Consider the following 23,321-nt stretch of genomic DNA (forward strand, 5'->3'; position numbering starts at 1 on the left):
TCTGTGATGCTTTTGTCCCGTGGAACTGTTTGGCATGATACTCTCACATTCATTCATTTGGACAGCATGCAAACAAACAGTGCTTACTTGTCATATACTGTAGATGGGCTGAACACGTGTATACTCCTACACCGACATGCCAACACTACATATATTTATTAGATTAGATTCGATATTGTCATTGTGCAGAGTACAAGTACAAAGACAACGAAATGCATTATGAAACGTCATGAAACGTCATCACCACACAGACACACACACCCACATACACACACATACTGTATACTTGAAACAATGAGCGAAAAGAGCAAGATATTGAAACCCACACACATTGGGATCCGCAGAGGGAGAGTGCTGTGCGGTTTGCGCCTCCATGGGGGACTGCAGTGTGACTGACGAGCTGGCAGATGTGATCGCAGTGTGCTGAGATGCACCAGCTCGAGTCAAGCCCCCACAAATCCCATTCCACTGCCTTAATACGAGCTGCACACACACACACACACACACTGCGCCCAGCATCAGCAGCGTTTAGGCTGCCTTCTCTAATTCCCTCCAGCTAGAGCTTGATCTCTCTCAACCTTCCTGTGGCCATCATTCCCAACCCCTAAAGACAGCGCTGCTTAAGCTTGAGACCAAAGGGGCAATCAGCCGAACATGATGGTGCAACGTTAAAAGACGAGGGATTTCTGTCTACTCTACTTGAGTGGTTAACCGTTGGGAGTGGATGACAGTGGATGATTTCTGGTGAGTCTACAAAGAAGCAAATCCAGTTGCTGGACTTATTCAGACTCTCCTAGACCGAGGATGCGCAGGCATCTTGCGTTGTGCCTTTTTTTATGTCCATGCAGCAGATCCCCTGGGGAGTGTAATTCCCCCTTATTTCCTTCTTCCCCTCCTTCAATCTTCCCCTCTTCCCCTGTATCACATCTCAAGGACACCCACATAGCGTAAAAACGACAGGTAGCAACTGACAGCAAGTTGTTTTGCTCCGAGCTTGTTTTATTACCCTGATCAAACCTGCAGCTCAGAGGAAAGTAAAACTGAGGTGTCAACAGATTGAGTCGGTCATGGTGTACCTCGGCAATAAACTGACATGGATGGTGGGTGTCTGTGGACTGTCAGTTTGACCAACTCCTTTTTTAACGGAGGGGAGAGGTTAGAGTGAAACATGTTACCTTAGAGTATTATTTAAAGAACATATCATCTAAACTAGGGCTGTCAAAATAACATGTTAATTTTGTTTAATTAATTACAGAAAAAATACAGTGTTAAAACATGTAACGCTGATTAATCACATTAAGTAGTGACCTTTGACCCAGTGCAGTTCTGGTTGTGACTGAAGGAAGCAGACGAGAAAGCGACGCTTGATCCAGTGAATGGAACATTTAGCCTACGTTTAAAAAAACGGCCAGATGGAACTGTTGACAGGAGCATGTTCTCTGCGATTTCTGCTGTAAGGAATTTCCGTAGGCCTACCATAGGAGTTTGTTAACTCTGAAGTAGGCCTATCACCTTAATGCAAGCAAACCAGAAGGTATGAGTGAGCACACCCCTTGATGGTAATAAACAAAGATTATACATATGGGGAGCAAGATATTTCATCAGGAGCACCTTCCGGGAACCCGAATTGCAGGGGGGGGGTATTATTTTTTCTGCTGCTGTTGGCTGGTTGCTACATACGCTCATCAATACATCAATGACACGCCTCTTTATGCAGACAGGACTCGATCCCCATTTTGCACCCATGAACTACGACGAACTATCTTGCTCCGCCTGTGTATAATCGGTAACACTTTAATGACCATATCGACATAAGCATAAGAGTGACATGACACTGTCATGAACACATGACACTGTCATGACACATGAACCCTAATCCTAACCTAGACCTTACCCTAATCCTTACGTTAACTTGTTATGACAAAAAACGAATAACACTTAATAACAGAAGTGTTATGTCATAAACGTTTATGACTTGTTTATGGCACGTTCATGACAGTGTCATGTCACTCTTATGTCGATACTGTCAAGTAAAGTGTAACCTTATAATCTTTGTAATAAATAACACTAGCCGGCAGCATTGTCCACGTTAACTTTGCAAACTTATTGTTTAGGCTTATTACTAGGCGACAAACACCCTTACTACATCGACTGCATTACCTCGTACTTCAAGTCTACTACTGGAAACTTAAGTCATTTGCATGTACCATGCTAAAAAAGCATCTTGCTAGAATTGTGAAATATTACCTTATCAGTAGCCCTGGATATTAAGGGGATTCGACTTGATGTAGCCACCTGCAGCGGTATGTAGCTGACTGTATGTCATATGCACAATTCTGAGTTGAAAATGTATCAGAATCTCAGAAATAATCACGTTATGCAGTCTACATCAAGTTAAATCCCCTTACTCTTTCACACAAACATAAGGGCATCTGTGGGCGTTTTTGGGTGGTAACCAGGTACTCCATGCTTTTGGAGGTTCAAACAAATGCTGCATCGCCATTGAGATCACATAGTAACAAGCTGGCTCAAGGGTTATAGTATTTTGTATAAGTATTTTGTCGTGTTTAGTTATATAATGAAAGCACAGTTTTTATATGCGTGTTCACTTCTGGCTCATTGGCTATGAATTTGGTAACTATAGCGGGCTATTTGACGTCTTTAGTACATTAAACATATTGGAGGTATCAAATGTTGAGTTACTTCAGTCTAAATTTTTTGAAGTTAATCACTCCTATGATCTATTGCTATGGTCTATCCAAGGTAGAATGCCTGTTTCGAAGTTAACTGATGGTCAAATCAACCAAAACTCTGATATTGTTTGCACCTCCAAGTAGTGTGTGACGTATGTTTGTGTGAAAGAATAGCTTTTTGGAGATTTTTTGCCGGTTGTTAGTCCTTCGCCACCACAACAAAAGCATTTTCATTGTGTACAATGAATGAACTATTTACAAGGCAGAGTAATATCTAAATATATCTTGACTCTATGGGGGACCTCTAGAGTCGCCAAAAAATACCTACAGTATCTGAAACAGATTGCTTTAAAGTCTATAATGTTGGTTTGGCTTTTCATTGATTCACAAATGAATTGAACATTGAATTGAAATATTTTTAAAATACGTTCATAGCAAAATTGGATGCACAGAGTATGCAATTAATTAGATACAGTTTTTAATCGGTTGACAGCCTTAATTTAAACACATTCTACACTGCAAAAAACTGCTTATCTAATAAAATCTAACCAAAATTATTAGTCTTATATCAAGATAAAAATAACTAGTTTGTATTGTTTTCAGTATACAGAGACTTACCTAGAGCTTTCTCGTGAAATCATTTGACTTAATTTAAGAAAAGTTTGACTTATTTTAAGACATCTCATCCTGAAAACAAGCAAATTTTTCTGCCAGTGCGTTAAGCAAATTTGTCCTAAAAACAAGCAAATTTGTCTGCCAGTGCGTTAAGTAAATTTGTCTTGATAAGACTCCTTAAAATAAGTCAAAGTCTTCCTAAATTAAGTCAAAATGATCTTTCGAGAGGGCACTAGGTAAGTCTTTTCATACTAAAAACAATACCAAATAGATGTTTTGATCTTATTATGAGATTAATAACACTTGGTTAGATTTCATTTTTTGCAGTGTAGAATATAACTGCTATGACTTGTTTGTCAATTTAAAGAATTTTGCTCGTGTACAATTCATGTGTAGGCGTATGTGCACATCAATACTTCCTGTCGACTCACATAGGCCTATACCATATCAAACTGCCCCCCAAAGCAGTTTCTTAAATGTTACAGTTAAGAAATGCAAATTAACCATTGATTTATGTCAGACTAGATTCAAATGTAACCGACTACACTTCATCAACTTTGTGGTACACAGCACCAAAGATTATATGCTGCGGATATTAAGTTTGAGGTTTGAGAAATGAACCTCACAGATGTAGTGTTGTGTGTTGGGCTTATTGCCTATGCCTATGCCTCTGGTATACATACTGTGACATGATAAACATGATAGATTTCTAATGCCATATTATTGGGTACTACACCATAGTACTAATCTGCAATTTTACATGAAATTGTAATCATGGTCTGTTAGTGAAGTCAGTGGATTGGTGTCAGATTTGGCATGGTGTGTCTTGGTTCCGCTTCTTTCAGAGCTTCAGTTGAGTCCCTATATTTCATTGTATGTAATCAAAGGAGTGAAGTTATGTGGAGGTGTGTGGAGTTATTTTATGTGCTTATGAATGACAATGAAATAGGAAATTCTAGACAAAAAAACACATGTAGATGCATATATAGATGCATATATTTATGCACATACATAAACAGCGACAACCCTACGAGATACACACAGGGAGAAAAAAAAATACTTTTCACATACTTTGCCCCAGAAGTGTGTTTTCCTCCTGGTTTGTGAAGGGTGATTGTGTTTCCAATTCCATTCGTCATGGAGGCCGATGTTTTTTACAGTGGAGAAAAGATGGCTCTATTAATCAAAGTGACAGGCAGGAGCCAGCCTGGTCCAAGTCCCCTCGGGGGGCAGGCTCCTCTGAGACCACACCGCAGAGGGTGAGAGACTGGGAAGGAGGTGGGACGGGAGAAGGGAGGTGGTGGGGGGTGCAGGGGTCTGTTAAAACTCAGGTCCGCATTGGAAAGTCTAAGCTGTGCAGTCAGGTGTCTTGTCAGCCTTCTGGTCTTTCTCTCGCTCTCTCTCCCTCCCTCTTTCTCTCTCTGTCTCTGCTGGACAGGATGTGGGCTTTAATGTCTCCAGCTTGTTTCTCTGTAAGCTGGCGGACCCTAGACCCTGGTCTTAACATTTGAGCATGGCACATATTCTGTAGATGATGATGTAGGCTTCCTGCAGACAGCTGTCATGGAGCGCTTCAAAAGGCACTGCTAGTATGTGCAGTGGCCCACATCTCGGTATTTGCATAAGACGCATCGGCTGATGACATCTTCCATTAACATGCCTGAAAACACCATTAACTCATTTCCATACTGCGGGGTATTCACACCTCGAGAGAAAAAAAATGTTATTGACGTTGTTTGATTTTCCTTCCAGATATTTAATAAACTGAATTTTAAGTAGTTGCTAATGTAAATAGTGTAACCTTCAAAAATAATAAGGTCATCACTCTGTATCTAATATATCTAAAAGGTCATTGACATTGGCCTGCATGTTAATTTCCAGCATATTCCGTCAGGAACTAAGTGGGGTAAGGTATATCTATACTATTTGGGACTTATTAGAAAGCTAATGTGTAATGGTAGTTTAGCTTTCTTATAATGTCAAAATAAGTCTGTTTTAATTGTATAGCATACTTCTAAGTGATGTGTATGTACTATATCACTATTCTGATCAGTAGTGGCTCCTGGGTTGACAAATAGGCGGGGCAGAGTCTGATGATCAAGTTTAGAAAAAAAAAATTGGCATAGTTCCAGGTCACCGACAGCTGGACTTCTGATGCTTCCTGACATAGCCTTCTCCTTAAGCTCAGGGCATGGGGATAAGTCTATTAGGAGAGCTGATTTGATTGAGTATGCAGTCCCAGACTGGGTTTCCGCATTGCAGCTGTTAGCTCTTTGTTTCTATGTGTCCTTTTGTTTTGTTTTTGTGTGTGTTCCTGCGGCTCATGGGGCCAGAGGGTACCACACCAAAGGCATTACCGAGGAAGGACACATGATAATAATGTAGTACACGTATACACATGTATATATATACACATGTCCAACACGGTGATTTTGCGGAGGAATGTGGCTGTTTAAAATAAATGTAATATTGTTTTAGAGAGAAAGAGTGGGTATCATAAAACTTGAATCCTAGAGTAGATGTCTTATTTTACAACGTTCTGATGTATTCTGACTATCAGCTAACTGATTGATTGATTGATTGATTAATTGATTGATTGAGTGCGAAACAAAACCATGCATTGAGTTTTTGTGGGTTAGTTTAGAGATGTTGATGTCAGAAACCATATGCTTCTGTGAGATTTCTCCCATATGGTTACATCACAGTAGGGTAAGTTTTGAATATTACTACCCCCAGAGCCATATAGGGCACTGACTACCCATCCCCATCTGAAAATTCCCACCCACTAGGTTAGGCACTTCCTGTTGAAGATCCTCCATTTTGGTCGTAGACTATCATTTCCAACTAGCACCATGCAATCAACAGTATTTTGTGTAGTAGGCTACACAAAATATCCAAATGTCTTTTACGCATCTGATATCATCCATATTTCAAATATACAAACAGAAACTCCCCAGGACACGTCTCGTTCTTGTTGACATATTTAAGCAATATGAGATGAGTGGGAGCGGGGTTGCTAAAGGATATCCCTGCGGCTGTAATTCGGCCGTACGAGACTGAAGGACATATAGTGTAGCCTAGCCCATTGGTTCCCAAAGACTGGGTCGCGACCCCACGGGTAGGTCGCAGGAGATTTTATTTGGGTCGCCAGCAGGGCTCCGAACCGGTTCAAGGAACGAAAACGAAAACCGAAAACGAACGGAATTTTAAGGAATTTTACGAGGAGCGGAAACGGAAACGAAAACAAAATGGTCTTCAACTGTTCCGGAACAGAAACGTTATTCTGAAATCCACAAAACCTGCAAAAACGTTTTTTTTTTCGTTCTCTACAGAGAATGTCTAATAAAGGGAGAACTGCCACTCTCGGAAAACTTCCGGTTTCTGAACTGGTTGCAGTTCCTCCTGTGGTTCCACATGAGGGCGCTCGTCCACGTCTGCAGAATGCATGGAGGTCTATGGAGCTGTACCCCTCAAAATCCACTTTTCTCGGGTTATACTTTTTTTTCCAAGTAATTTGAATATTGTATTTGAAAGGGGAGGCAAAGAAAATACACTTAGTTGAGTATTATATTTTTTAAAGTCACTTAATTGTTCTAAAAAGCCTTTCAAACGTGTCAATGACGTCATTCATTAGCACAATGCTAGCGTGTTATGGGCAACAACGACCCAACCTGTAAGAAATCAAAAGGACATAAGTACTCGTTCATTTAACTTTTGACTTATAAGCCGCTATGTAGCCAACTACTGTAGGCGAACAGCCTAATAATTTGATTTCTGCAGTTTGAAAAAAAAAGCGAATAAATGGACCTTTGGTCCAAATGTGTATATTTTGTCTTGCTGTTGTAATGTAACCTATCCGTCTGCCCGCCGGATCTTAGGCCAGCTCGTAGCGTAGGCTACTGAAACTGATTTGGAAATTGTTTGTAGCCTATGCGTAATAGCCTATTTTGCCTGTCCACGCCATGTCGTTTTAAAGTCGGGATTTGAAATGTTTGCGCAATTATAGCCTATTCTATGTAGAAGAGTTAAACGGGAAATTTGAGATGGGCCTTGTCAGCAACAGACAGGTTCGTTTATAAACAGGGTTGGAATTATAGCACAAGCCTTTGAAGATCTCCATATGGATAAAACTTAGGCTACAACCAGGTAAGGAGTTTAGCACGTATCCAGAAATATTTTTCATAAGAAATTATTTATAGGCATAGGTTAGGCCTACAGTAAGTCTGTAGGCTATGGGATGGATAGCCCATCTGAATGTTTTTGGATGCCGCCTGTGATTTATTATTTTTGGGCATAGCTACGGTATGGCGAAATCAAGGGGAAATAATGAGTATATCTATTCTAAGGTAAAGTCCACAAAAATAGACTTGATAGGCCCGCCAAACACTGCCAGAACTTTAAGAACGAACGATATTTTGCGTTCCAAACCGGTTCAGGACCGATATGTTGGTGGCGGAACGCATGCAAGAAAGAAAACGTTAAACATAGGCCTACCTGAACTGTTCGGAACGGAACGTTTGAAAAATAATTTCGTTTTCAAGCCCTGGTCGCCAGCACACTTTATCTTGTCTAACAGGTCTAGCTTATACCATTTAACCAGGAAAGTTATCAGTTTTCTATTAGGATATAGTTTGTTTACCACAGTCATGGCCCTCTGTGCAATAGCTCTGAAACTGGGGGCGAACGCGTCACAGAGGGGACAGCGTGCATCTCACTCACAAAATGAAACATTTCTGTGGGGCGCCTGCCATGGACCTCGCAGTTGCAAAATGCAAGGGACATGAATCAGCACAAACAAGGGAAAGCTGCTTCCGTTGACTGATTAAAATCTAGTTTCCGTGCTGTCAAGCAGACATCCGTGTGCTGGACATATTCAATTTGCATCATAGGCTGTATAGTTTCGAGATGCACTCTTTAAAGTTAATAGCTACTTCCTCACATTCCTTATTATTTCGGATTTAAAAACGCACAACAGTGCATTATATTAGGCTACAATTTAAATTGACATTTTAAAAGCTATTATTTCCTCTCGTTTTCCACTTCGCAAACTATACTAGGCTACAGTAAAGGTGCATTAGCCTCTTGTTCTGATATTTATTCATTTCACATTCTTACAACATAGCTTGTCACAACATCAATACACAGCCTTAGTATAAGGCCTACAAGCAAATGTTTAACTCCAGAGAAAAATGCAGATTTAACTTTCCAAAGAGACCTCCAGAAATAGGCTAATATAACGACTTGAGTTATGTGCTATATGCTATTAAAAAGTTTGAGAACCTGTGGCCTAAAACAATATGGGTCACGATGGTCTGTCATTTTTAAAAAGTGGGTCCCCAGAAAAAAAGTTTGGGAAACACTGGCCTAGCCTATGCTGGAAGCGACCCCACCCAGGCCATCTGGTTATAGGCAGCCAATTTCATAAATGCTTTTAAACTTTGGAATAGGCTACATCACCTCTACTGGGCTTATATACTGACCCAAATAAAGTTTTACCCATTATCATTTAACATTGTTAGGCCATGTTACATCATGCATGCAGATGTCTGAATTGATTCTGTTATGGTTATTGTATTTAGCATACGTTTTGGCTAAACTCCAGTAACTTGACTATTAAGCTACTTTACTATGGAAATTCAAACAGAACCGGCAATGACTTTCTGGTGGAAAATCCTCCATCACCATGTCACTACACTGTTGTTATCAAGGTATTTCCATGTTTGACTTGGCTGTGAAAACAGAGCCTAGCCATGGCCATGGTAATCTCTGATGATCTTTCCCCTTTGCCACATAAAAAGTACTTATCTAATATAAGACGTGTCATGAAGTTGCGGATGATGAACAAGATTCATGCAGCCATGACACAAGAGGTCCAAGGACCTTGGACTGGGTTGTGTGTTAACCTTGACCATGTTAAAGTGTGTCTTGTGAAAATTATGGATGGTAATTGAGATGCATGTAGTAATATATTCAGCAACTCCAGAGGCACATCAATCTTGGTTAATGTCATCTCCTGTATGTCAACTTTGATTCTCATCTGGGCAAAACTGGGGGAAATGCCTGTGATTGCTATTGCAGTGTTGCATTTGCATGAAATGACAGGATGGCCCTTTAAGCAAGACAGGCAGTTGTGGTCTTACATGCACAGCGACTCTAGCCTGGTATAACCAGACTCACTACTTCATTTCACTTGGCGATAACAGTCTGGCCTCTCACGATTGGAAATCATTTCCAACCCTAGCATCGTAAAGGGGGTTGACTCTGCATGAACTTTGAAATCATTGGTTCACCCTAACCAATCACATTGTTTAGGGATTCTTAACGTTTTCTACTTCATCTAACGTTTACAAACTGAAATGAACCTGTGTCGGCAGTCAGAAAACAATGTATTTAGGCCTACCTTTGCTGTAGATAATTTACACTGCACTTACGACTGCAATTTTTCTATGTTTGCAGGCTACTACCACAGTCACTTTCGATTTCAGAACCGTCATCCCCTCATCATTAGTCAGCCACCCTGGTGGCTGAGAGAGATGTTGGTGTATCGTCAGGTGCCAAACTAGTATCTCAGTGAAATGAAAATGAACGATAGTTGGGGCCACCTGCCACTGGGTGGTTGGTGCTCCGGTAATTGCTCTACTGCTGAACCACCCTCAATAATAACTCATTATGATGGAGCATTACATGGCTGACCACTCAGTGGTAACCACTAACCACACGTGTGGGCAGAATTACCCCCAACCCACCTCACCCCCCTCGCAGCAGTGAGAGAGAGAGAGATAGCTGGGTGCAAAGGTCAAAGACTCTTGGATTCTCTTTCCACTGGCACATGCGGTCACTCATACAGGGTCATCAATAACGGAGGGCCTTGTGTAATTGCCTTCTCTTCGGCCGTGCTGTAATTACCTTTTCTTTATGCACACACCAGCACTCTTTAGAGAGTGGACTGCGAGCTGATGGAGTCGATATCATGGTGTTCCATTCACCAAGCTTTATTCCCCATGGACAAAGAGCTTCGCTGTGCAAACACACTTGCTTAAGCAGACCTCCAGAGAACGACCTGAATACCTACATCTATGTGTGTGTGTTTGTTTGTTTGTAAACCATGATAGCCCCTATTGTTCAATCTCTGGCATGCACATACATACATACATACATACATACATACATACATACATACATACATACATACAGTACATACATACACATACACATATACCTACATTCATACATATAGTATATACAATATGACGTTTAACTCATTCAAAAGTCACTCAGCAACCAAGGATCAGAAAAATGTACAATGGTTTCTTCATTTGTCCCCTTCCCTTTTTCCCTTTTCACTTATATAGAGAGATATTATATATATATATAGAGAGAGAGAGAGAGAGAGAGAGAGAGAGAGAGAGAGAGAGAGAGAGAGAGCATACACTTGTAAATATGACGGCAAGTGAACCTGGGAGGAACACTGTCCAGTATTTTTTTTTCTACTCCAACTCCAATGTCTTATTGATTCTCAAGGCTCACTGACTCTCAAGGCTCACTCACTCTCAAGGCTAAATGATGTATGCACCCCCCATTTGACAAAAAAGACAAATTGAAACACATTTGCACCCACATCTGGGATAGGTTTAGCTGGGGAAGTTGAGAGCGGAGGTGGGGTGTCGTGGAAGCAGGGAAATTAGGCTAGGCAGTGAAGCATAGCACTGGAAGCCTACCTATTTCTTCATTATAGCTGGGTGGGTTCAGACATGTGATGCATAGCGAACCAGAATTAGACTGTGGTGGTGGTGGTGGTGGTGGTGAAGAATCGATTCATGGTGCCAGTTAGCCAGGGTGTTTAGACACTCATGAATTCTGGTCACACGCTTATTCTTATGTGGAGCAGCAAGGTGCCCTTCATGCATGTGCCATAATGCGGCACGCAGTCTGTTGCAGCGGTTACAATTCTCTCTCTCTTTTCCTCTCTCTCCCCCCTCAGTTCCTTCTCCCTCAGTCTACTGTACCATAATCCCCTTGCACAACTGAACAATATGCAAATCACATTTGTGCAGGCTTTTATGAGTCACAGAGTCACCCTCATAGCTCAGTGTGTTCACAAATAGACCTCTTACAACCAGATCTACATATAGTAAAGTAAGAGGCAATCTGCTACATAAAGAAATGACAAAATACATGCCACATGGCATGCATAACCATGCACCACCTCCGTTTTATGTATCCCAAGTTTCTGAATGGTGGGCAAAAATCTGAATCTATTTCTGGTTTCTGCTGTGCACTAGCAAGCAAGAATACATACAAATAGTGAGCAAGAGTAATTTGCTTGCATTCATTTTTTAGTGTGGAACTGAATGCATGTGATGGACAGTGAGCTCAATAGCAAGTAGCGTGGAGTAGACACATTTTTTTGGATCACACTTCACATTTTGGTTATCAGGGATCCAATGATGCACAAACACAAGTGGCTCTAATTTGAAATAACAACGCGCTCCGCAGACTAGCTTTGGCATTGTTGTATTGGCGCTTGCTATAAATCATCATGCAAGTTAGAGCCCAAAGTGTCAAATACAGTCTGATGTCAGTTTGCTCACCATTGTACTCCTCCCACGTTGCTTTTTGTCCCTCAGATAACTGTGTTCCGGATGGGGTCCGAAGGACACCAGGACATCGACTTAGCCATCCTCACTGCTCTGCTCAAAGGTAGCATATCACCTGTGTCACCTCTTACCTGTGGACAAACACACTGTATATACTGTGCATTGATGCATTTGGCCATTTTTAACCACATCATTTTACCTTCCTCAAATATAGACCACCAATTCTGCTTCTTGAGGTTGGCAGTGGATGCTTTTCTGATCCTTGCATGTATACTAGTGTTCCAGTGTGCTCCCATGAAGGGGTATTCTCCTTGTCTCATTAGTGGTTTGAGCTGATGTTTGGTTTTACATAAAGGATGACAGACACAACCTATGAAAGCATTGAGGGTCCTGCCCACCTATCTCTGTTCCTATTATTACGTCTGTCCGCCAGTTAGCAGAGGGAATGCAGCACAATCGCTAAATCCTGCAGTTGCTGAGCTGTCAAACACCCTCAGAAATATTTACAGTCTCGAGTTGTCCTGGGGGCTTTCTGTGTTATAGTTTGAGAGGATAATGGACAAGGCTAACAAAAGCCACACACAAAGGCATTTACTTTGAGTATCAATAGGCTGATTGTTTTTTAGCATCCAGTATTGATTTGATAAAACAAGAGGGACTGTTGACAGAGAGTAACCTACTTACTCTGTTTTCTGAAAAGCATGCTTCAATCCATTCCCTTAGATTGATTTTTAGATGAGCACAGCATCAGACTAGCACAGCCGCTGTCAAGTGATCTGTCAGACTGAAAATGCTGCATTATTCATCTGCAGTAACCTCAGTGATACTTCATTTTCTCCTGTTAATAGCATCGTGATGCTAAAATGGGGTTGGTGGGGAAATGATCCCCCAGAAAAAGAGACTATTCAACTTCTTAGGTCAATACCAAGTACAAGTTGTAAAAGCAGATGTAAAAGCAGAATTCAGTGAAATAATGCATAAGAGATTATCACGATAATATAACAAACACCGTAATTCACTTGTACTGTCACAAAATAATTTAGTTTGTTAAAGCAAATGTAAAACCAGGACCTTGTAAAAGAATTCATAAGAGATTGTATTAAAGGTAAACTATGCAGTATTGGCAATTTCCTTACTGTTTTCTCGGTTTTTGCTTCTTTTTCGCTGGCTCTGTCATGACGAATGTCTGAGAAACTCCATCGCTACCTTTATCTAGCCGGTGCCTGGCGTGTATGTGTATTTGAATGCAGTAAAGCAATTTGTTACACTCGTTATACTTCCTAAAACTGAGGCCGTCGGCCCACCGGCCCACAGTTGCAAGGGTGGTTTTTCCGCTCACAGGCGCTAGGGGGAAGCGAGACGGCCACCATTCAACCCAAAAAAAAGTCATATAACCATTCCAATGACTGAAGCTGTTAAATGAAGGTAAATTAAGCTAAAAAACTTGCATATTAAGCTAAAAAACTTGCATAGTGTGCCTTTAATGATTCTTGATCATACTTGATTAGTACAATCTATGTTGTTTTTTATGTTTTAATTATTACTTTTTAAACACTTTCAAATGATTGATTTTCTTCTTATTTTTTATTCTTTTCTTTTTAAAACTAGTCTTTGACTATTACCCTTCTATGCTTTTATCAGCTATTCTTCTTGATCTCTGTGTATGAAATGCGCTATATAAATAAAGTTGACTTGACTTGACTTGATGATTCAGACAATCATAATCAAGGACCGAAGCTATCCGTTTCAGAAATTGTATTCAGGTGTGTCCCAAAGAGACTTTAGAGGGTGATATGACATGCCCCATGGGCTGTACAAGTGACCTTGATCTTTTGGAGAGGCCTCACGACTGAGCTCTTTTCATCACTCTGTTGCAACACACAGGAAGACAGGCATAACTGTCACAGCAAGACAAGCTCTAGGACAATGGCAGGCAGTGCGCTCACACTTTCTCTCATGCTGTTCATTAGTGGTGCTAATTTCCAGCAAAATCCAACATATCTGTTTAGCACTGAAGGAAAGGAATGTGTCTTTATCATCAAAGACATGGATCAAGCTGATTACTATGTGTTGTATTGGACATCTGCTGAAGGAGACCTGCTTTTGTTGAACTCCTCTCAGACTGACTTTCCTCAACCAGGATATTATATTTCGTTTTTCAGTCATTTGACATTGGAACCATATTTTGTACTGGGAAACGTAGCTGTGTCACAGTCTGGAGACTACAGGGTTGATGGGTGGAAAGACGGCAGTCTTGTTGACCAGACATTTTTCTGCCTCGCCGTTTGCACCAGACGTTCAAACATCTCCGGATTTGGTAGCGCATCACAAGGTGGAAGCCTTGATTTATGTGAGTCAGATCCAACTGTGAAAGGCCTTACAACAATACAGCTATACAGAGCAACACCTTCTCAGCACCATCAATTAGTAGTAGACACCAATTCATCCCTAGAGATACTGCATGAAGAACTGAAGGGTAGACTACAGGTTCTCTATGATGCCTCTCAGGTCATACTTAATAACATCACCGTAAATGACGAGGCGTCTTTGTATGTCTGCCTGGCTTGGAGAAGAGGCCAATGCCAATCCATGACAGAACAAATTGTGACCGTAAGTCTCAAAGAAAAATTCCCATTCCAGAAAGACAACATAACTCTTCCTTGTTATGTCCGTGCAGCATACCCTAACCAGGTGTACTGGAAATCTCCGAGGGGCAATATCACTCTTCTGCCAAAGGACTCCTCTCAAATTATGTATGATGGAGCTCCCCAACAAAAGAGGTTGCACATGCTAAATGGAAGCAAGACTGGCGACTACTCCCTTGTAATACCCTCTGTCTCAACTCACCACTCTGGGGAGTACACATGCATGCACCAGCAGTATGCCTCACTTGTTTACCATATCTACAGCTGCATTCGCTTCACTGCCATTGACATTAGGGTTTCCCACGGCGAGACTGCTCTTTTGGAATGTGCTCCACGCCAAAAAGACGCGGAGAACCCCCAGACCACGACCAAATGGTACCGCAAGAGGCCCACTGAGACTGAGGCTTTGATTCTGGAGTCTGTGGGGTACTGGACGCCTGTGCTCCATTCTCTGGATCTAGCCGGCAGGGTGTCTATGTCTGACCTCACCTGGCTCGCGTTGAACGTCACCGCCGAGGACAGCGGAGTGTACAGGTGCCGGGTGTGGGCAAAACACCCTCGGAATTTTTGCCACGAGCGAATCATCAACCTGCAGTATGTTGACACCCTTTCTGTGAGTATTGACACCCTTTCCTTGAGCATCTACACGGCGCTGATGAGCTGTCTCCTACTTGCTATGGTGGTCATTGTGATCACTGTGAGTCTGAAGAGGAGAGGCAGGCACCAGGCTGATGAACATCACCATGATGTCCCAGATAGACATCAGCAGAGAGAGGGGCAGCAGAATGGAGGTCCAGCCCTTTATGAAGATGTCAAGATGGCTGCAGTTAGTAGTTAGTTAGACAACCTGTGTCATCCTATTTTATCTGTTAATGGGTGTCATGGCTATCAGTTAAGGCACAACTTAAAATACTTAAAATCTTACAGTAATGTAATAACAGTTTCCTTTCTTTACTATTATTCTTTCTGAAGTATGTATTTACTTAGTCAGAACATAGTGATGTTGAGATGACGTATTCTAAGGTGTATGTAAAGTCTATCTGCTATCATATGATGAAATATCGTTTTAAAATAAATAAAAAAAAACAAGAAAATGTAGTGTTGTTTGTTATTATACAGCTATTACTTTTTCGGTTGACAATTCACAAGGCCCTGGATCACTGGGGCACATGAAACTTGGAGGGCATATAGCCCCTCCAGGTTAATAAGGAATAGAAGCTTTTAGTTTTGGGGTCTATTTCCACCTAAAATTACTTCAGTTTGTCTGCAGAGACCCTCTCCACTGTATGACAGAAGTGGAAATAATATTTTAAGTCAGTGGCTTAAAGTAGCGATTCACTTTGACGTAGAAAGCTTGCCCCCCAAGGCTATCGCTATATGATATTTCTTTGTAAAAGCATATTCTGATCAACCCATAACAATTAATGTTTTGGTCCCCAACTCATTGTCATCCATAAAGAGACACTAGGTTGTTATTAGACCAGGGTTGCCCTTTAAAGGCCCTTTGTATCACTTGTGTGAACAACAGCTAACTAGTTACTAGTAGAGACAGCTCAACAGCTAACAACAGCTAACTAGTTACTAGTAGAGACAGCTCAACAGCTAACAGCTAACAACAGCTAACTAGTTACTAGGAGAGAGTCAGAGCAAGGGGAGAGATATTCTGTAGTTAACATCTTTGCCGTGTGGACAGGTGCAAATGCATCCGCACCCGACCAGCTGAGCTTGGCCTTGGCATGGAACAGAGTTGACATCGCTCGGAGTCAGATCTTCATATATGGACAACAATGGCCGGTAATGTATCGTTTCCAGCTAAACTCTACTTTGTTGTTGTTGTTGTTATGGGTAGGGGTCACTGGTTGACCCCTCTGCTTGCCACCTCTGCTTCTCAGGTGGGCTCCCTGGAGCAGTCCATGTTGGATGCCCTGGTGCTGGACCGGGTGGACTTTGTGAAGCTGCTGATTGAGAACGGAGTGAGCATGCATCGCTTCCTCACCCTCAGCAGGCTGGAGGAACTCTACAACACGGTAGTTACATTCACACAGCACACGGCACAGCGCCGCTTTCTCCTCCACTGTTTACCCTTAAAGGGCCGAAAAGGCCTTCCAGGTGTGTTTACTTTACAATAGTTTTGTTTACTCGGTGCAAGTAAACAAATAAACATGTCAAAAGTACAGTACTCTTTTTACTAGTCCAATAATTCAGAGAAACAAGGCACAGTCATTCTATTTCAAGGTATTTTGAAAGTTTCACCCATCTATTAAGATGTCCAGCTGATGCCTTGTTCTTTGTTTTGTTTTGTTTGACAGAGGCACGGACCTTCAAATACACTCTACCATCTTGTGCGGGATGTCAAAAAGGTATGTTACAGTGTGTGTTCACAGTAGGTGGGTGTATCTCCTCTGCTCTCATTGTGCGTGCATGTGTATGAATGGGTGTGAGTGTGAATGTGTATGTGTGTGACTATTGCAAGACCTAGAGTTATGTTGCTTTATTATGCATTTTTTCTATTCTTTTTTTTTTTTTTTTTAAGCAGCATATTTAGATTTTTCCCTTGTGGGTACAACTTCTCTGGTAATACCACGCATAGCATAAGGTGCCTCAAAAGCTTTCATCTTGTAAAAACACTGCTGTTTGTTTGTTTGTATGTGGCTACTGCTTTAGTCATGGCAATACCAGTCATCAGGTTTTAGTCCGACAGACCAATGCCTGGTATATTGGTACTCATGGGAACTACCCCAGAGGTCTAGAACATGGTGTTGTATCATTGCAAAGTTGTTCCTCTGTTAGAATAGAGGAGAACTTGCCTCTTGTACCCAAAGAGTACCAGTCTCCCTCTTGTACTAATTTCCTAATGGCCAAAGGGTGGAGGAAGTTGTCATAAATCAATTGAACAGTACTGAAGCCCTGGGGTCATTCTTTCTGATACCAATCATTTTTATTGAGTCTTTGTACCCAGGGCTAAATGAAGCATCTTAGTTTGTTCTTTTTTGTATTGATTGTCTGTTATTTGTTTATCTGCTTTTTCTAGGCCATGGCATGGTTGACTAGTTATATGTGTGATTTTAGATTGTCAGAGAAAGAGAGGAGAGGGGTAGAAAATCCTTACCATCCAGCTTACCATCATTGTTACTGAAGTAGGTCTCAGCCAATTAGCATTTGATCAGCCAGAGGCACTCTGATGAACTGCTATGGAGTCAAAAGTATTTTGTCATCACATTCTCTGCTCCTCCTGTGATTTCACTTTTGAAACATACCACAAGTTAAGCTTTCCACCACTATCCAGCTCAGCTTTATATTCCATTTAATCATGTGATATGGTCTACCAGGTTGGTCAGTGGTGTTTCTTCACATTAGAATTTCTTGTAGTTAGCCTACAATTAGAATTAGCCAAAAAATGGTTGTAACTTTTGGCGGTTTGTGGTGTATTTTCAAATGGAAATCATGAAAACAAGGACATTACCCTATATGAGGTTACCATGAGGAAAACATGAAAATATGGACATGTATAAATCAACCAAGGTAACAGTCTCAGCAGTCAGCACTGAGGTGTACCTGAATCAAAATGGTGCCACCAGCCTATTTAAAGTAAGCCATCACTGAATATCTAAAATTAATAGGAGTCCTGATGAGATCACTTGGGAAGGTTGTGTGCTGACTTTCTGTTTTCCAAATGCAGCTCTATTTAGTTAGTCCTCTGACACAACCACTTCTGCTATCATGTCATCAGATTCTCATTATGGTAGGCTAGCACAGGTGTTGAATTACAAATCGTTTGTGAAGCTCTTGTTACCTCGACTTAGTTATTTTCTTGACACTCCGTAATCTCTGAACATTGCTTTTCTTAGATGCTCAAAAGAATGTTGACTGTTAATTGGCATCACAAAGAATGTGCTTCTCAGATCCCTGTTGTGAGACTTCAAACAGGCAGGCCAGGAATTTTTAAATGCAATTCTGGTGCTGTAAAATAATTTGCAAGTTTACAGGATCAGATTTTGTTGAAGGAGCAGCATCTAGTCAGCCTGTCTTTGTTTGCCTCTTAGATTGTATGATGTCTGAGGTCAGGATCTCAGCTCAGAATATTTTACTTGTAGAAAACCAAGAACCCATGAGCAGCAGCAGACCAAAAGAAAGAAAAAAGCTTTTCACCAGGGCCGGTTCTAGCCTACTATATTTGGGTGGGCTGGTACAAATTTGGGGGGGGCAACATAGCAAAGTGGTCGAATTGGATCAAATTGACATAAATACAAAACACACCAAAAATTGGTATTACCTATCTTTAAAATCATGCCCCCAGAGTGTAGCACTGTAGCTGCCCTAGCTGTCTTCTTTTTTTTCAAACCGACAATACTAGATGACTTCGAGAAAATTACGGAGTTTTCCTTTCTGGCATCAGGAGGGGGGTTTACATAACATACATACTGCACAGCTATGTACCAGCTAGCTACCATTACACTTAATGCCAACTCATGTACATCCAAGCTGGGTTGAGGCTGCACACTTGCCAGACGCCTAAGTGAAAAACCTGTCTATGGGCTGACCACCCTCCAAAAAAAAAAAGCTTTGACTTTGTTTGGGTGGGCAAGACCCAATGCACCCTGGCCCCTATCTAGAGCCGGCCCTGCTTATCACCCCATCCCTCTGCACCCTACCCCCCGGTCTCTAAACACATCAAGCACCTGATATCAAATGGACAGCAAAGTGGAGGCAGTACATCATTTCAGTCTTTCTCGTCCCGCCTTCCCATCATAATGTGTCCGTGTATGGACTGGCCTTAAGGCTTTGTGCTTTAGCTCCACCAATCCAGTCCTGCTGCTAGCCTAGATGCGATCTTAGCAGAGTGTTCATGTTCCGCCCTAATAAAGCCCTTCACATATGATATTGTCTCATTGACCTTGTGTGTTCTTTCCAAGCAAGAATATCGAGGTTTCAGTTGGATCTACTTCAAGGTGAATCCACTAAACATATTCCTTTTATATTCCGGTTTCATTTGATTTATTTTTTAGCGAATTACTATCTGTGAGTAGAGGAGTGTGTGAACTGCGACTGTGCATTACTGTTGCTTAAGAGTGGCGTGGATGCGGCATGCGTCAGAACGCGTGGGTGGGAGGATTTGTGCTCTTTCTCGCTCTTTTTGATGTCTTCTGCATACCCACAACCCTCAACGTTCTCTGAATAACATTACTGTCTCCAGGGTAACCTCCCACCAGACTACCGCATCAGTCTGATTGACATCGGATTGGTCATCGAGTACCTCATGGGCGGAGCCTATCGTTGCAACTACACCAGGAAGAGGTTCAGAACCCTCTACCACAACCTTTTTGGCCCCAAGAGAGTAAGTCACCAAAGACATATGAGAGCTTAGCAACATGCCTGAAGCCCAGCCCCCTTTCTGAATAGCACCTTGGAAGGTCTTAAAAGTTTTACAAAAAACAAAGATAGAATGATAACACTCACTTTTTTATACATTCACACTGGTGGTTTTCTCACTGTCAACTCCCATTTTTCAAGCAATTATTGTGTGCGTATGGGACTACGAGAGTGTGTTTATTGTGACAGAGAGGATTGAGTGTGTGTGTGTGAGAGAGAGAGTGAGATATCAATCTCTGCATTAGATTATGTACTGTAGATGAGTGTGTGTGTGTGAGAGAGAGATAGTGAGATATCAATCTCTGCATTAGATTATGTACTGTAGATGAGTGTGTGTGTGAGAGAGAGAGAGTGAGATATCAATCTCTGCATTAGATTATGTACTGTAGATGGCTAGGCAGATAACACACTTGCTGCCCCTCTTTAGAGCCGTAGTAGGAAGACATCCCCAAAAATAGATGCCTTCGTATCACAAGGCTCACAGGAGGCTTGGTCTACTTATATCAACGGCAGAATCTCACTCACACGCCAGATACCTCATTTATAATTCATACGTGGCCTGTTTCCACTGCAACAGATAAAACCTCGATTTAGCGTGCTCCTCTTTCTCATAAAAACAAGAGGTCACTGATTACATTGATAAAGGTGTGTGTTTGTGTGTGTGTGTGTTTAAATAAATAGATGAAAATGTTATGTGTGTGTGTTTATGTGTGTTAAACAGTGTATGTGAGTGTTAGATACAGAGTATGCCTGTTTGAGTGTTCGCTGGTGTGTGTGGTCTTCAAATGGACATAAATTAGTCTCTCAATTTTTTTTATCTTATAGCCCAAGGCGCTTAAATTACTTGGCATGGAGGTGAGTCTTGTGTATCTATCTTTGGTTTTCTTTATAATACAATAGTGAAACAATTTACTGTAGGCCTACTGTACTGACATCCTAATGCATGAATGCATGTCTGGTTAGGGAATTATATACAGCCCTCATGTTGTAGATTGCTTTAGGCCACCCCCCACTGATTGATGTCTCTCTTGTTTTGACATCACGTAAATGTCCCACTCACACATTTCACCTGTTCATCTCCTTCACCTGCACACACCAGGATGACATGCCAATCAGGAGAGGCCGACAGAAGACGACGCGCAAGCGTGAGGAGGAAGTGGACATTGACTTGGACGACCCTGAGATCAACCACTTCCACTTTCCCTACCACGAGCTGATGGTGTGGGCGGTGCTGATGAAGCGCCAGAAGATGGCGCTGTTCTTCTGGCAGCACGGAGAGGAGGCCATGGCCAAAGCGCTGGTGGCCTGCAAGCTTTGCAAAGCCATGGCTCACGAGGCCTCAGAGAACGACATGGTGGATGACATATCACAGGAGCTCAACCACAACTCCAGGTAATGGAGCAGTGATACTCACTCACCAGATACTAACGGCCAGGCTATACATTAAACGAAGCAGAATGTTTGCAGAGTGCATGCTGGAACAATTGGCGAATTATGCGGACATTCTAAAAATATTCTAAAATATGCCAGATTTCTATTTCTGTACAGCACTTGCACTCGCCTTACACTGAGCTTCAGTTGCGCAAGAGCCCCTTAACACCTCGCTTATCTTAGCTGAGCGAGTTCATCAGATTGCAAATGGATGGTTAAAATGTAAAAACAAGCAGAATAAATTTGACCACATTGGTAGGATTCTTGAGACAAAAGTAAATGGATCTATCTTGTACAGCAGTATGGCCAACTGCATGTCATCTGCATTCTTCTAGAATGACTCTAGAATGATTTTTGTCAGAAAATCACAAGAAACTCTCCAAAAAGTCTGATTGGTGTGGCCAGGTATATGAAATATGGATACACAAGGTCTTCATACTTCTTGAACTAGAAGTCACATGAAAAGATATGGGTAAATGGAGTCTGAGGTGGAACTATTCTGTCCCCTTTGCATAGGGACCTGAGGGTCCCAGGCACTGTTTCCGAAAAGCCCTGCTGTACCCCACATCTTTTTTTCATTGATTTGTTTTCCATGCTAGTTCAAGTTTTGAAAATACTTTGAGAGATTCCGACTCAAGAATTTGTCTGAGACCATACATGGCATAAGGGAGGAGAGGAATTATTGAGTGCCAAAATGTGTTGCCGAGGGTGATTGACCTCCTTGACTTTGCCAAATGGAAGCCTTTGAAATTCACAGTTGGGCACATTAGTGTGTGTATGTATATATGTGTGTGTGTGTGTGTGTGTGTGTGTGTGTGTGTGTTCACATGGCCTGTTCTTGCATGTTCTCTCTCTCTCTCTCTCTCTGTGTGTGTGTGTGTGTGTGTGTGTGTGTGTGTCTTAATTCACAAACCCATCCATTTATGTCATGGATTCATTCTCATACTTTTTTGCCACAGAGAGTTTGCTCAACTGGCTGTGGAACTGCTGGACCAGTCGTACAAGCAGGACGAGCAGATGGCCATGAAGCTGCTGACCTATGAGCTGAAGAACTGGAGCAACGCCACATGCCTGCAACTTGCCGTTGCCGCTAAGCACCGCGACTTCATCGCACACACGTGCAGCCAGATGCTGCTGACCGACATGTGGATGGGGCGTCTGCGCATGCGTAAGAACTCCGGGCTGAAGGTGAGCACACGCAATTTAAATGAGAAAGATTCATTGCAGGATTCCAATAGCAAATCAGATTGGAGGACTCCATCAGCCAATCAGAATGCAGCATTCTTTAACACAAGATTCCATCAACCAAGGATAAAAGTATTGCTTAGTGTCCATTATAAAAAATATGCAAAAAATAATATGCACCAGAACTTTCTTCAAAGAACACTTTGTTGGTTGTTATTATGGCAGGTACAGATGGTGAGATCTCAGCAATCTTATTGGTTTATTGCAAGCCACACAGTGTGACTTGGATGGATCTAACTTTAAATTTTCCATTCCACTCCATTATAGACAGAATACCAGCTGAGATCAGTTGCATTGTTTTTTTTTAATCAGGGCAGCAGTTTTCAGATTACATTATGTGCTTACATAATTGCAAAAGGGTTTTTTCGACTGTTGTAGAAAGAAATGGCTGATCTTTAATGTAATATCTACATTGCCCATTATCAGCAACCATTCATCCAATGTTGCAAAGGCACATTCTGTTTACTAATCATTTTAAAAGGTTAACTGAGAAAACATTGGAGAACCCTTTTGCAATTATCTAAGCACATAATGTAATTTGAAAACTGCTTCCCTGATTAAAAAAACAATGCAACTGATCTCAGCTGGCATTCGTTCTATAATGGACTGGAATGGAAAATTTGAAGTGACCCCAAATGTTTGACTGGTAGTGCATGTACAGTTATAGCACACTTTCACAATGGTAATCTGGAATGATGGTAATCATATAGAACAGCCTAAAATCA

General features: G+C 41.6%; 1 protein-coding gene across 10 annotated transcripts in view; it reads left to right on the plus strand.

The window, feature by feature from the left end:
* The window catches only part of trpm3 (transient receptor potential cation channel, subfamily M, member 3), a 53,831-nt gene that overhangs the window by 11,590 nt on the left and 18,920 nt on the right, over nt 1-23,321 (plus strand). For 3 of the 10 annotated variants that reach the window (XM_048242606.1, XM_048242605.1, XM_048242608.1), the window contains exons 7-15: nt 11,936-12,008; nt 16,244-16,344; nt 16,443-16,577; nt 16,860-16,910; nt 19,464-19,499; nt 19,745-19,885; nt 20,746-20,775; nt 21,020-21,312; nt 22,311-22,539. In XM_048242606.1, coding sequence (XP_048098563.1) covers nt 11,936-12,008; nt 16,244-16,344; nt 16,443-16,577; nt 16,860-16,910; nt 19,464-19,499; nt 19,745-19,885; nt 20,746-20,775; nt 21,020-21,312; nt 22,311-22,539 — 1,089 coding nt within the window. Of the gene's footprint in view, nt 1-11,935; nt 12,009-16,243; nt 16,345-16,442; nt 16,578-16,859; nt 16,911-19,463; nt 19,500-19,744; nt 19,886-20,745; nt 20,777-21,019; nt 21,313-22,310; nt 22,540-23,321 lie in introns of those variants that run through there. The other 7 variants (XM_048242604.1, XM_048242611.1, XM_048242609.1 and 4 more) reach the window with 4 other exon arrangements.

This window comes from Alosa alosa, chromosome 5 (genome assembly GCF_017589495.1).
Source record: "Alosa alosa isolate M-15738 ecotype Scorff River chromosome 5, AALO_Geno_1.1, whole genome shotgun sequence".
NCBI lineage: Eukaryota > Metazoa > Chordata > Actinopteri > Clupeiformes > Clupeidae > Alosa > Alosa alosa.